A 15,671-nucleotide genomic window follows, 5' to 3' on the forward strand; every position below is an offset into this window, starting at 1 on the left:
ATGAAATTCCTGAATGTTTTGCTGTTCCTTTTATTAGTGAAAAAGAATCATTAAATCTTTTATTTAGAGTAACTTATCCAAAATTGTATACATCTTCTTGTGATATGTCTTCTATGACTTCTCGTGTTATTCTGACAACAAAAAATGATTTCGTTGATGAAATAAATGATATGCTCATAACTCAATTTTTAGGTGATTCTAGAACATATGTTGCATTTGACGAAACTACTAAAACGAATGATCAAAGTCAATATGAAGATTTCTTGCATAGCTTACACCCTCCTGGTTTACTTCCGTATAAATTAACTTTGAAAAAAATTTATCCTGTTATGTTATTGCGGAATTTAAATCCATGCGGAGGTTTATATAATGGTACACGACTTATATGTTGTAATTTCGAATTTTTTTTTATAAGTGCTAAAATTGCAAGCGGTGATTTAAAGGATGCACATGTATTTATTCCGAGAATACCGTTGTTATCGTCACAAGAGGAAAAACTACCTATTCCTTTTAAAAGAACACAATTTCCTATTAGATTATGTTTTGCTATGACTATAAATAAAGCTCAAGGTCAAACATTAGATTTTGTTGGAATTTATTTACGGGAGCCTGTTTTTTCACATGGTCAGCTTTATGTTGCTTTATCACGAGCAAAAAACTCAAATTCTATAAAAATCTTAATCCGACCACCAACAATTGATAGCAACGATGATCATACAACACACAATATAGTATATGAAGAAATCATTCAGGCAACTATCTTATAAATTGACAGTTATACTATGAGCAACTAAGCTATGATACTACTTGGACGCAGCAGTGGTTATTAGGTAAGTAAATTTCTTCTTGAATGGATGGATGACCTGTTAAACATTCTAATCAATAGAAATTTGAATGGCTTCCCATATTATATATGAAATGAGCTACATTAATTGTATCAAATATGAAATAACTATTAACTTCACAGTACTGCAGCTTTGGAAAATATGAATAGGTAAAATTAGGTACCTGTTGTTTAATTCTTTTAAGCAGAGTATTCGTCGTCGTCGTAACAGAAAATTGGGCGTTTTGCAGTTCAGTAGTTGCTCTATTGACATAATCATATGGTTGAAATGTTAGTTTACTGTTCTATCTTTTTTTCGTTATATGTGACTGATTGTTTTGTTTCTGGGTTCTTGCTGATTTGTTGTTCGAAATCATATTGTAGTTTTATGTTGATTTTGCGAAATTCAAAAACACCGTGAAAAGAAATCGGGGTTTATGCGGACTATCTGACCATTTTTCATCTTTTTTTGTATCATTTTGACCAAGAGTTATAAATTGAGGAATTTTAGAATGTATGAGCTTGTGACTGAGTTTAGCCACTGTTTTAATCTTCTTTCCATTTATTTCATTTTGGTTTCCTGAGTTTACATGCAAAAGATATTTTGTTCATTATTTGGATCTTTTTCTGTTATCAATTCTTTGCCGTAATTTTAGCTTCATAAAATTTAATTAATAATCTGATTGATGTTGAAAAGTAGGCCATAGATGTGATGTTCTATAATTAACGATACAATCTTTCTTTTATGAAAAACAAAAAGGAAGAAAAAACGTTGTACCCTTCTTCCTCTTCCCTGTTTAAACCTGCATTTCGGACTGAATTAAGATAATGAAATGAAGCGATACAACAGACAACGTATGAAGCTAGATATACAATCTTGCGTTAGCCATATGATTCTTTTACAGATATGTTACAAATTGTAGTAATCAGTGTATTTACGCATAGTTCTTTGTGTCAACCTATCAGACCTCAAAAATTAGCATCAGTATCCAAAAAATGTGACCCTTTCATGACTTTGCAACCTATGTAAAATGAGGGTTACCACTCAAATATAGTACCATTCTAAAAACACCCGTTCTAAGAACTTCAATGCTGTCTTGACTCGCAAAAAAATGATTGATTACGAGATGTGCTAAATAATTGAATTCTTTTTGAGACTTGATGGAACGGGGAACAACGATTACCTTAAGGCAAATGTTAATTTAACCATTTTCTCCAGTGATATATGTGCTAAGGTGAAAAAAGATAACTTATTTAGTTAAATATCCACCTTTATTTCTATGCTGGTCATAAATGCATGACTCTTAGACTATACTTATATATCTTTGTATATGATAACTTGGAAAGTGAAAAAAAAGGAGAGAGATAAACAGGACTAATTTTTTAAATGATTAAAAGTCGAATAGCTGGAATGTAATTCCCTGCTCCTATCGTAATGTTGTGTTAGGGAATTAATGGATGTATGTTCTGAGGTGAAATTATGTATGGCATTATACTTATATATCATTTTTCTTCATATGCTCTTGATAAATGCCTAGCTCTTTATAAGTGATTGTGTATCTTTGTGTCCGATTATGCATGTACTTGGATAGTGATTGCAAAGCAATTGCAAGCACAAGTTGCAAAGTAGGAGCAACTGATTGGGCAACTGGAGAATCAAATTCTCATGTGCCTATAGTGGTACGATGTCCATGATAGATGAATGTGTTTATCATATATTCAGTGAGAGTTTCATTAGAATACTTACATGTAGCTTAGGCTGTTATAAGTATTTTAGTTTGTACACAAAGTAGAATTTACTTAACTTCGACATTCCATTACCAATCTGATATATTGTTTGGTGTCTCACGATTCAGCCTGTAGGAAAAGAATTTCCCCCCCCCCCGTAGAGGTAACTACTGCCCATGCTTCTTTCACTAACATAAATTCTAGAAAATTTCTTGGATAATACCTCTTCTTCAGCAAGTTTCTTCATAGAGAACTCATGAACTTTCTAGGTTATCATATTGCACCTAGCCATTGATATTGAGGACTTAATGTAACTACATCTTAGGTTTTGTTTATTAATACCGGAGAAGCTAAATTAGAACCAACAACTCCTTTAAAAAGAAGACAAATGATATCTTACCGCTGAAGACTGTTAGTACTTATTTCCTGTGAGCTATAGCCGTAGCTCTCTCTCTGTTTGCTGTCATCTTTCACTGTTGTTGTTAAATGGTTGGCATGTATATGTTTTTGGTTGTTCTCCTCAGCTATGGTTGTTTTTTGCCATTTTTTATCATTCAATTACTATGTCACTGTTTCTCTTTTCGTCGTCCATTTATAGGTGAATTTCTTTCTGCATGCACAAAATCAAATACTACTTTTTTTGCAAATTTAATTTTGTTACTATAACTTTGTTACTTTTGTGATACTATTTCAATTGACAACATCTACTCTTTCTTTTTGTTAACTCTTTGTTTTCACTACTATATCGTGAGCAGGAGTTCTTATACTCACAGTAATGTTAGTCTGATAGAAATGTCAAATGTAATGTTGTTTGATGTGGGCAAACACAGCTAAAGTTCTTGACAACTCTAATTTCCCAAAAATAATACCTTTTCACTATTTTGTTGTGACAAGATGTGATCCTCCAACTAATATATTTAGTTGCAAAACCATTCTATAAGCTTCCGTTGCTATTGAAACTTAAGTTATAGATGAGTTTACGACAATTAACACAAGTTAGTTGCATTGTTTTTTGCTGCTATAATTCCAAAAGATGTCAAATTTTATTAAATTCCAATCTATCTTACCTTTTTTGGAACTGGCAGTAACATTATCTATGACTAAATGCACTATCTTAGTTGCTTGCCCATTTTCAGTTTTGATGATCTGGTTACTGCTATTTACTAGAGTGGACTTCCATTGAACATTATGTTCTTATGTGTGTATCCTTACTTGCAATTTTGATATTTATAGATTACTAAAGCTTAATCTTTCACCAGAAATTAAATACTTAAAAGTATTATTGCCTCGTTTGACGATGAGGGGTTGCAGGAATTTACAACTAAAAAGAAGTCTAGGTGGCCAGTTGCAACTTTAGAGATAGAAATCTCAAGTCTTGTTCCCAGTTGTGGAATCTCCACAGGTACACGAGAAACAACGATAAATTATGCATCTCGAATAGTAATTTCATGGGAGTAGTTTCAGTTGTCGGTTAATCAAATGCTACTTTTCTAGGCCTTGCTGCGACTCTGTATGTGGCTAAACCAACAAAAGGATCAAGTGTGGCCATATTTGGACGGGGGGTTGTAGATCTTCCTGTGAGTACTCTGTCTATATTGCAAATAATTTTCATTGATCTATCTTTTTCTGTCTTTGTTCTTTCCCATATGTTACTTTAATGAATCTTATTTATAATCTGATCCCATTTGGTCAGGCTGCAGAAGGAGCACGAATCTAAATTCCCCATGTACATCAGATTAAGGTAGCATAGGAATCTAAATATTGACATCTGTATTTATTCTAAATTCTGTGTGATACAGTTCAAGGAAGAATGTAACGTGGTTAATCATTTTTACTTTACAATATCCATTGATATGCTTAATGAGAGAGAACTAAAATTGTGACAATAGAATAGTTAGTCATCAACTTGCGGCTGAGAAAGTTTGAACACCGTTCAGGAGTATGTAAGATGAATAGTATATTGACTATTCAAGTTATTAGTGAACTTTTTAGGGACAAATTGACATGCATGATTTTTTACTTGCCACGTAAGAACATGTAAGATCATAGAGCTTCTTCTGGTTTTGATTCTGATAATTTCAGTCTAAACATATATCTGCTCTACAATTCAAATTTCAATTTGAATTTATGTGTTATTTTTTAGCTAACATGTGACGACAAAATTATTTATCTTTCAATAGTTGATGGTACTGCTCCTCTTCCTCAGACTCTCAAGCTACTCAAGATCTTACTTGATAAGAGGCAAGTCATATATGTCTGGCCTTATGTTTCAATAACTTTATATTTTGAACTGAATCTGTACAGATTTAACACTAGGAATTCTTCGGCGTTCTTGCTCTGTTGCTGAAATTCTTTTATGTTTTCAGTTACAACACTTGGTTCTTGATAAGAAAAAATCTGCAGCTTATTCAGAGAGTCCAGGAAAAGGTTGTAAAGGAGACCAGAAAAAATGTCATACTGCTCACTGACGACTCATGTCTTAAAGATATGTCATACATCAACTTTTGGTTCTTTATTTCTCACTGAACCAGAAGAGAAGTTCCCAAATTGGCGTGCTCATATTTTAAAAATAACAGCGAGGCGGTAACCAATGTCGGAAATTGGAATTGAATTGTACGCTAACCTCACTCCTCAGAACTCTTGTACCAACTTCATAAATATAAACACAAGAAGAGATAAATCTTCATTTAGACACGCTGTAAACTCTTGATCAATGTTCATTTTTGTTAACTACAAAACTTTTGGGTGATTGCGTTTGTACATGAATTGATTATATGAGTTCTGTTCCCATCCTGTGACAGCTGATGCTTTCTTGGATATAGTTGATGTGCCCGGGCTAATCGTAACTAGTAGAATAGGCACTGCTAAGCTATTACAATTTGATTATTCAGGATAACGACTAGTCAAAGTAGGTGCTCCAACTTTTACTTGCATCAACACACACCACAAGCGCCCACAGCCAACAAATTACTAATTGAGTGGAACTTACTATTTAGGTCACCATTTTAGTCCTTATCTTTTGCAGCCTTTTATGTTTTTACTTTCAACCTGATATTCATTTTCCACCTTAAATGTGTTTGGAAGTGCTTCATTCTAAAAAAGTTTGCAAAATTTTTGGAAACGTGCACAATGTGTGTTTAAGAAAGTCTTGAAACAACTTTCCTATAAACTTTACGAAATTCGATTTGAGATCTATTGCATATTTTAGTTATATGATTTTTTTTAATAAAAAGATATTTTCTTTGGTTCACTTTAATTGATTTTCTTGTTTTTCTTGTGGTCCACCCTATTTGATTTTTTTAGATATAAAAAAGGAATTAGCTTCTTTTTTTAAAGTTATCTTTAGAGTAAAGAGCGTATAAATATTTGTTATATTTTAAAAAAATCAACTAAATTAGAAGGGAGGGAGCATAAATTAGTCTTCCTTTTCACGTTATTAAAGATAGGAAAGGAATTAAAGAAAGTAGTTCAAATTAGATTGGAGCAGAGAAAGTCCGATTGGGTAAATGGACGAGTATAAAATGAAGGCACACAAAGCGAAAAGGCAAGTCAAAATCCAAAGAAGAGAGAAAGACACAGAAGACCAATTGGGAACTGGTCAGGCAGCTCTCAAATGCTAGTAACATAAAGGGCCAGCCATCTATCCATATACATAAAAAAACCCACAGAAATTCCTCTCCTTTTATCACCATTATATCTCTTCTCTTCTTATTTGACAGAAACTGAGCAATCAAGTTTCTGTTTTGCGGTCATAGTCTCAAAATTACATGGCGAAAACCTCAAAAGCATATCAGAAAAACACTTCTTATACTAATAGCAGTGAGAAGAATAACAGCAATAGCGGCAGTAGCAGTGATCATGCCATTTCCAAAGGGAAGAGGAAGCGAAAAGCTGTCGTCTCCAGAGACTCCCCTCCACAACGTAGCTCCATTTACAGAGGTGTCACAAGGTATATTTTCATTTGCATCAGTTGACCTTCTCATCTAAAAAGCTAAAGTTATTAAGTGATTACACTCTTATTTACTTAATTATTTTTTCAAGATGTTCCCTCGAATGCATGTAGAATTTTTTTTTGATTATATTAAGGGACGAGTTCATTTTTTTTCACTGAATACGTACGATTATTAGGCACAGGTGGACGGGTCGATATGAAGCTCATTTATGGGATAAGAACTGTTGGAATGAGACACAGAGCAAAAAAGGAAGACAAGGTTCACCATTATTTGTCCTTTAATTAATATTTTTTTTCTTTTTCCTTAATTAGTTTCCTATTTAGTGATCATGACTATTTAGCTTTGATGTTGTTCAACTACATTATTGATGGGATCTTTTTTTGTTTTCTTTGGTTGCTCTTGCATGAATGGTGGGTGTGACAAAATCCAATAAAAATGCAGTATATCTGGGTAAGTTATCTATCATTATCATTCAAATTAAAATTTTATTTTCGGAATTATTAAGCATTATATTTCATGTTGAAAGCTTTTGCCTACGCAATGCATATCAAATCAGTACTATTCATAACGAGATTTTCCATTTCTAAAAGGGAAGTTTAATTTTTTATATAAGAAATAGCATTGCTGCTTACTACAATGATTAATTGATTCGATGAATCTTATCTTATTTCTTGGGGTTTTCTAATTAAGGGGCCTACGATGACGAAGAAGCAGCTGCACATGCATATGACTTGGCTGCATTGAAGTATTGGGGTCAAGACACCATACTTAATTTCCCTGTAATTAATCTTCCATCTTATGTTTTTCCAATTTATTAGCTCTAGTGCAAACTTTTGTTCTATCACTAATCCTAGCTCTTATACATTTTTATTGGTTGTTTATGAATGTAGGTTTCCACGTACGAAAAAGAGCTAATGGAAATGGAAGGTCAATCAAGAGAAGAATATATTGGTTCTTTGAGAAGGTACTGTCGACTTCCATAGAAACAAATTAAGCTTCCCCTTAATAGCTGTACTAATTTAATATAATTAAGTAATGAGTGTTTTATTTTGCAGAAAAAGCAGCGGATTTTCAAGAGGAGTCTCGAGATATAGAGGCGTAGCTAGGTAATTAATCATCATATTGAGAAATAATAAGAAAAATTTCTACCTTCATATATTTGTTGGCTTCAACATTTTTCTGACTAGAGATATTGATAATACAAGATCACTTTTTGTATGCCCTACTATTAAATTAGTATTATGAACCGTATCTAACCAATATTCGGCACTTTGGACTTGCTCGATCAAAAGTATTCGGTGATCTGAAAGTGCTGCACTTAATTAAAGCCATAGGTCCACCCACAAAAGAAAATGAAAGTGAAGTAAAGGAGATGTTTTGCATGCTTTTGCCAGCCACAAATGTTCTTCTTAATTTTATTTTGATAGTAGTGCAACTAGAATTTCTAACAAGAAATTTTAAAAACTGTAAGAATATTACAACTAGTATTCGAATCTGTGATATTAAGAACTATTTGGTCTAGCTTTGCCACTAAATAGGAGTTTTTCTTATGTCACGGTAATTTATGAATCTCTAAATATGTAACAAACTTTTTTCTTTACCCTTTTTTTTTTTGGGTTTAAGGGGTGATTATATTAGCAACTAAGATAAAATAGGTACATCATCATAAGCAGTGGCGGACCCAGGATTTTGTGCAAGCGGATTCAATCTTAGAAGTACATAACTTTAGTCGTAAAATAGTAGTTGTCAAGTGGGTTCAAATAAAATATTTATACAAAATTTACACAGCTTTAATCCTAATTTATACATATACACAATATTATTTTTTGATGAAGCGGGTTCAACTGAACCCGCTTGCCACCACGTTCGTCCGCCGCTGATCATAAGGGGTATATAGAATCCCCTAAGTTTTGTTTCATATGTTACTATTACATTCCAAAATGTTTCCTGGAAAAATAGTTCCTAGGATGTTTGTCCAAAAAGCTTCATTTGCAGACACCGGAGGAACTGTCGGCATAGTTGTTCTTTTTTTTGCTCCTTCATTCGCTGGTAGATCAACTACCCTGTTCTTCTCCTTGTAGCTATGTTTCACCATTGTTTCTCTCATCCTTTGGATTAGTGACCTGCATTCAGAGATAATAGAATCATAAACATAATTTCCCATTTTAAGCATTTTTATTACTCTATGGAGTCTGTGTTTATTTCCAGTGGTACTTTTTTCTTACCTTTTTTGCACTACATAATATTTCGACGAAAAAAATTCAATTGAACTTGTTTCAGGTGACCATATCACTCGGTCTAGGGGATATATGTAAAGATAAAATGAAGCTTGACACTAAGGGCGAAACTACATGTCTTAAATGGTGGTTAATTAATCATCATTCGTTCAAAAATTACACGATTTTGGAAATATAATATATATTGAACACCTTTTATCAGAGATTTTTTTTTCACTTCTTTCAAGTTTGAACATTTTTGGGGAAATTCCTAGCTTCTCCATTGCATGACGCTAAGCCTAATTTGTCATAAGTTGTACTAAGATGGATGCCCGTCATTGCAACTGGTATCACTATGAACTGATATGGGGTATAATCTCTTCCCATTCTTGTTCCATTTGATATGTCGTCCTGACCTTGACTTTAGAACTCCCTATACAATGCTTCACGCCTCTTTTGAACATGTGCTCACAATAATTAATTTCACCACATAAAGTAGTACACGAATAACATTAACGGTAAATTTTTTCTTTCTTTTATGTATTTGTAATTGATGTTTTATTACATCAATGCTTTATATCTAACTAATTTTTTTATTACTCATTTGTAGACACCACCATAATGGCCGATGGGAGGCTCGCATTGGCAGGGTATTTGGCAACAAGTATCTCTACCTTGGAACATATGGTACGCAAGAAACCTATACATATTCTACTTTTATTTTCCTGTTTATCTGGTGGAATTATCCCATTGTTACACTTACCAGTAGAAATTAAAGTAATAAGAATTAAAATTAAAGGAATAATATTAGTCCTCCCTTTACATCTTGATATTTTTGTTATAAATTCATTAGTTTAGGATACGATATGCAAGTGTAATATGTTAATGTGTGATTATTAAGTTTTCCAAGTTGGAGGATATGCTCTATATTAGCATTTTGGTCGCTTAACTGATAAACAACTTCAGAGATGTCCTTATCAAATACATTATGTGCTAAATCAGTACAAGTCTAATGATATTATTCATAAATGCAATTAGAAATTTATATAGAGTATCTTGATGGCCCCGTGTCTCTGCATGTGGTGGGGGGCTTATAGTTGTGTCTTAAATTGATATTGCCAAATGAAAACAGTTATGTCAGTTACCAATAAAGTGCCATTCAATGTTTGATTATTCCAAAAGAATCCAAACATATCAATTGAATTGGAGAAAGTAAGTCAATTAAGAGAAAAGAAAAACAGCCAAGAAGTTAGCTAGATTAAATATTACTAGTTGGTGGTTGGGTTTATAGATCGCCAACTTTCAACTGCTAGGTCTACAATTTAAGACTACCCATGAGACTATGAGCCATGACTTCAATTTCAACCTCCAGCTCAATTTTCATTGACCGTAATTATTTTGATGGGTTATTTCACACAAATTATGTACATAGACAAATACTATGTATAAGCATAGACAAATACTATGTAAAAGCCCAGAACAGAAAAATATGATCGTATGTACCTTTTGCACCGGATATATGCAGTAAATAAATTATTGATCAGGAAAAGAACTTTTTATAAACAAGTTAACACATTGAAATACACAGTATTTTATTTTACAAACTAGTAAAAGATTTGATGAATAATTAAGGTAGGTCTTTAAATGTAGACATAAAGAATGAATGTAGATAGATTATTTGTATTATATATATATATATATATATATATATATATATATATATGTTAAAAATTCATTAAATATTTAACCATGAACCTAGTTATTAGCTTGAAATCCTTGTAGAAATTCATAAACTTCAAATCAGAGATTCGTTAGTAGAAACTGAAAAGGAGATAATTCCACTGTAGCTGATTTGAAAAACAAACTTTTATTTATTCATTGTATCAGCCTATTTAAAATAAGAGTGAAAACTTTTGTCTTTTTTTTGAAATCTTTTCCTCCCCTCATTTCTTTTTCTTTTCAATTAATTGATCATAATAACATGCAGCTACTCAAGAGGAAGCAGCAATGGCATATGATATGGCAGCTATAGAGCATAGGGGACCTAACGCTGTTACAAACTTTGACCTTAGCCGTTACATCAAGTGCAACCCTCAACCAAAACCAAATCCTAATTCTACTGACCTAAATACCATTCCTAACACAAAGGAGGAAATAGATATTAGCTTCACCCACCAACAGCACGAACAGCAGCAGAGCTCAAATTCCGTCGGAACCAGCGCACCTCCGCCACATGCAGTGGGCGGTACAGCTGCTTCATCGGCTGTTGACTGTCCAGAGACACCGCCGGAGCCGGACAGGCCGCGGAGATGTTTTCCCGATGACATACAAACATACTTTGACTGCCAAGATTCGAGTATCTTTGTCGAAGAGCATGATATTATTTTTGGAGACTTGGATTCCTTTGTGTTGCCTATGTTTGAATATTAGCTTAATACCTAGCTAGCTAGCTTCACTTAGGTAACTTAATTAGGAGTTTGAAGGAATATTAGGGGATTCGAGATACATCATCAAGATTGCTTTAATTGTTAATTAGTATACTAAAAGGTTAAAGGCAGCTGGAAGAGTCGAGACCAAAACAAACAAACAAACAAAAAAAAACAGAAATATTATATATTTCTCAGTTTTGTTTTTTTGAATATTTGATTATTTTGTTTTATTTTGTTTAAAGAGCTATCTAGGAGAGAGGGAGGGTCAAAGCGAGGGATTCTGTTTGTGTTTCTTTTACTTCTGTTTAATGACTTCTCTTTGTCAAATATTACATCTAATCTTTAGATAGCCTGTAGAGTAATGACTTAACGAATACCTGTCGCCACTCGTATTTAAAAACGTAGTAAGCTATTTGCTTTTGATCGTATATTAATTTGTATTTCTATTATCGTGTACTTTGATGAATGGCTGATGATGACTCTGTTAAGTGGTTAAAGTCAGTGTTAAAACCGTGTTATTTAGATTAGTTGTATTACTAATGAACATCAATTGGCTAGGTGTAAGTTGCTAGAAAATGCTTGTGACGTCAAGTCATCAATCAATCAATAGCAAAGTGATTCTAAACTTGTTTTTTTGGATACTAATAACTTCATACATACGACATTATTAAGAAGAAAAGCGAGCCTATAGTTTTGCAAGATCAGTGCTTTCGTACTCGACAAAGATGATAATTGAATTGAAAATTTTCTGTTAAGAGCTACGGAGTATAAATTTTCTTTTAACTATTTCTTGTACATTTCATTGATTACTATTAAATAAATTGGTCTTAAAGTTAAATAGGAATTCCCTAAAACTAAAGGTATTCTAACTACAATATTACATAAAAATAATTTGTAATTACCTTTAAAATATTTTAATATATACAGTGAGGAATTAAATACTTGCTCTCTCCATTCTCCTTTACTAGTCTCTATTGACTAAGACATGTTCCTTAAAAAATTATTTATTTAGTTACCCTTGCTACTGGTAATTATTAAAATTGCCTGACCCAAAAGGAAAGGAGGGAGTACTATTTGACCCAAAAAATGAAAAATATTTAAAAATATCCATCTACTGTTGAATATTATTTAAAGTTATCCCATGTCATACTAATCAGTCAAAAATTACCCTATTGTTTTACTATTGAACAAATATATCCCAAGGTTAACATTTGAGCCGTGTGGCACCCATTTAGTCATTTGGTCAATTTAATATATTATTTTTGTACTGATTCGACCCAATACTCATTACCTGACCTAAAACAAATTTCGTAACATTTAAAGTCTAAACCCATTAATCACCATCAGTGGCAGCCTTATTGTCAATTGCTTGAGCTGCATGTCTTCTTGTTGTTATTTTTGTTGGAAGTGTTCTTCTGATTTGAGGTAGATGAATCGTGGTGGTCTTTTTGTTACGTCATAACAAAAATAGTGCTTTCAATGTTGCTCTATTGTAGATGCATCATAAACTAAAAGCTTAATTTAACATGTAATGCCCGCTTGGTGCAAACTTTTAATTCGCTATCGTAATGATAAAGTATCATTCGTGCTCCACAATTCTAGACTATCAAGATTTAAGCGTGGTTCCTATTAGAAGATAAATAGTAAAACTTTTCTGTATTTCTATGTTCACCCAAGAAGTGAATATGACATTAGCATACTTTCAAAACATAGATACCGCGTATACTTGCAAAAGATCGGCTGGTGTTGGCTGACATGGTTAACTGTCTCAACTTAATGACCTAGCAATTGAAAGATAAAATAATATTTGAGTAAATTTCAAGGGTGGTCAATCAACTTTGTATTCATTACGTAAAAGTCATTTTTCTTCTTTTTGTTACATAAAAATTATTCAGCTTTGTGTTCATTACTCAAAAGTCATTTTTTTTTGTTACACAAAAATCATTTTACTTTGCTCTATTTATCACAAAAGTCACATTGGCCAGATTTTATAATACTTTTACTTAAAAATGGAATGACGCCAAATTTTGCGTGCAAGTCAAAAATCACAATACGAACCTATTCCAAGGCTCAGAACTTCGAACGGACATCGATAACACAAAAATTTATTTCAAATCAAACTTAAGGATTTCTTAAACTTTTAAAATACCAACCTTCCATAATAGGCGTTGAAATACTCCCGGACCATCCGATACTTAACTCGAACATACGCCTAAGTTCAAAATTATCATACAAACCTATCGAGGCCTCCAAATCCCTATTCCGAGGTATGTTTCCCAAAAGTCAAACCTTAGTCAATTCTTTCAACTTAAAGCTTCCGAAATTAGAATTTTCCATCTGAATCAACTCTAACTTCCCGAAATTCAATTTCGACCACACGTAGAAGTCATAAAGCATGAAGTAAGATACCCAAGGCCTTAAACTGCTGAACAACATGCTAGAGCTCAAAATGGCCGATCGGATCGTTACATTCTCCCCCACTTAAATATATGTTCATCCTCGAACGTGCTAAGGACTGCTCCGGAGTTGTCCAAAATCACTGTTTAGCACCCCGTGCACCTACCTGTTCCACCACAATCCAGTTGAACATATTAGCTCGAGCCAGACTGAAGATCCCTCTTTTATTTAGTTAAAAAGCCTTAGAACCAAATTCCAACCTCCGAATCTCTACAAGACCTGCTTCTAACATTCGAACACCATATCAGTTACCGCATACTATACCAAAACATGATCATGCACCCATGCTGAAATCACACCATGCACCACATAAGTCAGTTGCCCATAATAACATCCTCCGACCATAATAGCTGAAATTTCACGAATCCGATTCCCGCAATACACCTCATGACACATATAAGTTTCGTTCCAACTCTCGAAATACTGCCACGATGGAAGAGATGTGTAGAAACTAATAACCACCTGCCGAATCAACAAATCATGGGGTCTTTCCCCCTGACAAGAACCATTACCTCATTCTAAACTGAATAATGATATTTGCTCATTAATATACTTTACACAAATCCGATCACACCGATTTTAGGTACCAATAACCTCGTCTCACCTAGCACAAGCTACCCAGGCAATGAGCCACCTCAAACACTACCCGAGATTTCATATGATGCCATCAATGCACCAACAAGCTACAACTCGAATATGATACATAAGGAAAAATGAACTCTGGAAAAGGACCACCCAGCTCGCGTAACGAATAAAACGGCCGAAAAGATGCTATGAACCTACCTCATGGATTAAAAAAACAAGGAACGCAAAATAAGTGTAAGGAACTATGCTCAACATCTCGTTATTGCGGCTTGCAACCCGATCCAATATGACAATGTTGCGGCGTGCAACCCGATCCACATAACATGCCCGTAGTGGCATGCCACCTTATCCAAACAATATAACCGTGGCGGTGTGCCACCCGATCCGCACATAACAATCAAGAATAAAACACACATCAAGTCGTAACGCTTATACATACGAAATGCCCGAATATTGACCACAAGCACGCCAAGTGCATAATACAAATCCTGGGGAGATGGATAGCTTCATACGCTATGAAACCCAAGCACAACTAAGGTGCAATAAATGACCTGCATCTTGAGAGCCATCCTGCTCATATAACACCACAAGCTACATTGGAACTCAACAAGTGTGCAAATAATCAAGCCGTCTCACAACCCACATGTCACAATAGAGATTTACATGGACTAGCTGACGACGAGAATAAAATCCAATGCCCGATGACTCCTCCGCAAGTAATGCTATGACGAATGAACACATTCGACCTGTCACGACCCAAAATCCCACCACAGGCGTTGTGATGGCACTTAGTCTCTAAGACTATGTAAGCCGATTACAATTACCTTTCGAGCCTTTTTTTAAACATATAATCTAATACAAGTGTCAAAATCAAAAGCGGAAACAAATATAACAACCTCCCAAGATTGGTAATATTGAGTCACGAATTCAAACTGACATGAACTACTCTCAAGGATCGACTATACAATACTGTCTGAATAAGAAGTGACAGTACAATAAAATAGAAAGACTCCAAAGGGACTGCGACGACCGAGCAACTCTACCTGGAATCCTTGCGATCAACCCACTAACTCTGCCTGAGTCCGATATCTCCAATACCTAGCTCTGCACAAAAATGTACAGAAGTGTAGTATGAGTACACCACAGTCGGTACCCAGTAAGTATCAAGACTAATCTCGGTGGAGTAGTGATGAGGTACAGTCAAGACACTCACTAGACAAATAACTTGTGCAACATAGCTTTCAAAAATAATAGAAAATAGAGAGCAGTGATAGCAATAATAATCAATTAGTGATGTAACCAACAAAACAACAAGAACACTATAAATGTCGTTCACACAAATAATAAAGACAAGTACCGCCAATTAAGCAAGCCCTTCAAAATATACATCTCATCTATAAGTTTTTCAAATAAAAATCTTTAGAATGTAATTATTTCCAATTAAATATATCCCGAATATACTTCCTCCAAATAAATACCT

At 33.9% G+C, this 15,671-nt stretch overlaps 1 protein-coding gene across 2 annotated transcripts; it reads left to right on the plus strand.

Annotated features, from left to right (window-relative positions):
- Positions 1 to 5,916: 5,916 nt before the first annotated feature.
- Positions 5,917 to 11,537, plus strand: LOC107814838 (AP2-like ethylene-responsive transcription factor At1g16060). 2 transcript variants are annotated; one of them, XM_016640311.2, is made up of 8 exons: positions 5,917 to 6,500; positions 6,686 to 6,762; positions 6,946 to 6,954; positions 7,195 to 7,283; positions 7,395 to 7,468; positions 7,560 to 7,610; positions 9,331 to 9,407; positions 10,708 to 11,537. In XM_016640311.2, the coding sequence occupies exons 1-8, from the start codon at positions 6,319 to 6,321 to the stop codon at positions 11,148 to 11,150; spliced, it is 1,002 nt and encodes a 333-aa protein (XP_016495797.1). In that variant the 5' UTR covers positions 5,917 to 6,318; the 3' UTR covers positions 11,151 to 11,537. The 2 variants fall into 2 exon arrangements, with proteins under 2 accessions (XP_016495797.1, XP_016495796.1); XM_016640310.2 differs by having other exon boundaries at positions 5,926 to 6,500; positions 6,680 to 6,762; positions 10,708 to 11,535.
- Positions 11,538 to 15,671: the final 4,134 nt, after the last annotated feature.

Source organism: Nicotiana tabacum, chromosome 22 (assembly GCF_000715075.1).
Source record: "Nicotiana tabacum cultivar K326 chromosome 22, ASM71507v2, whole genome shotgun sequence".
In the NCBI taxonomy this organism is placed as follows: domain Eukaryota; kingdom Viridiplantae; phylum Streptophyta; class Magnoliopsida; order Solanales; family Solanaceae; genus Nicotiana; species Nicotiana tabacum.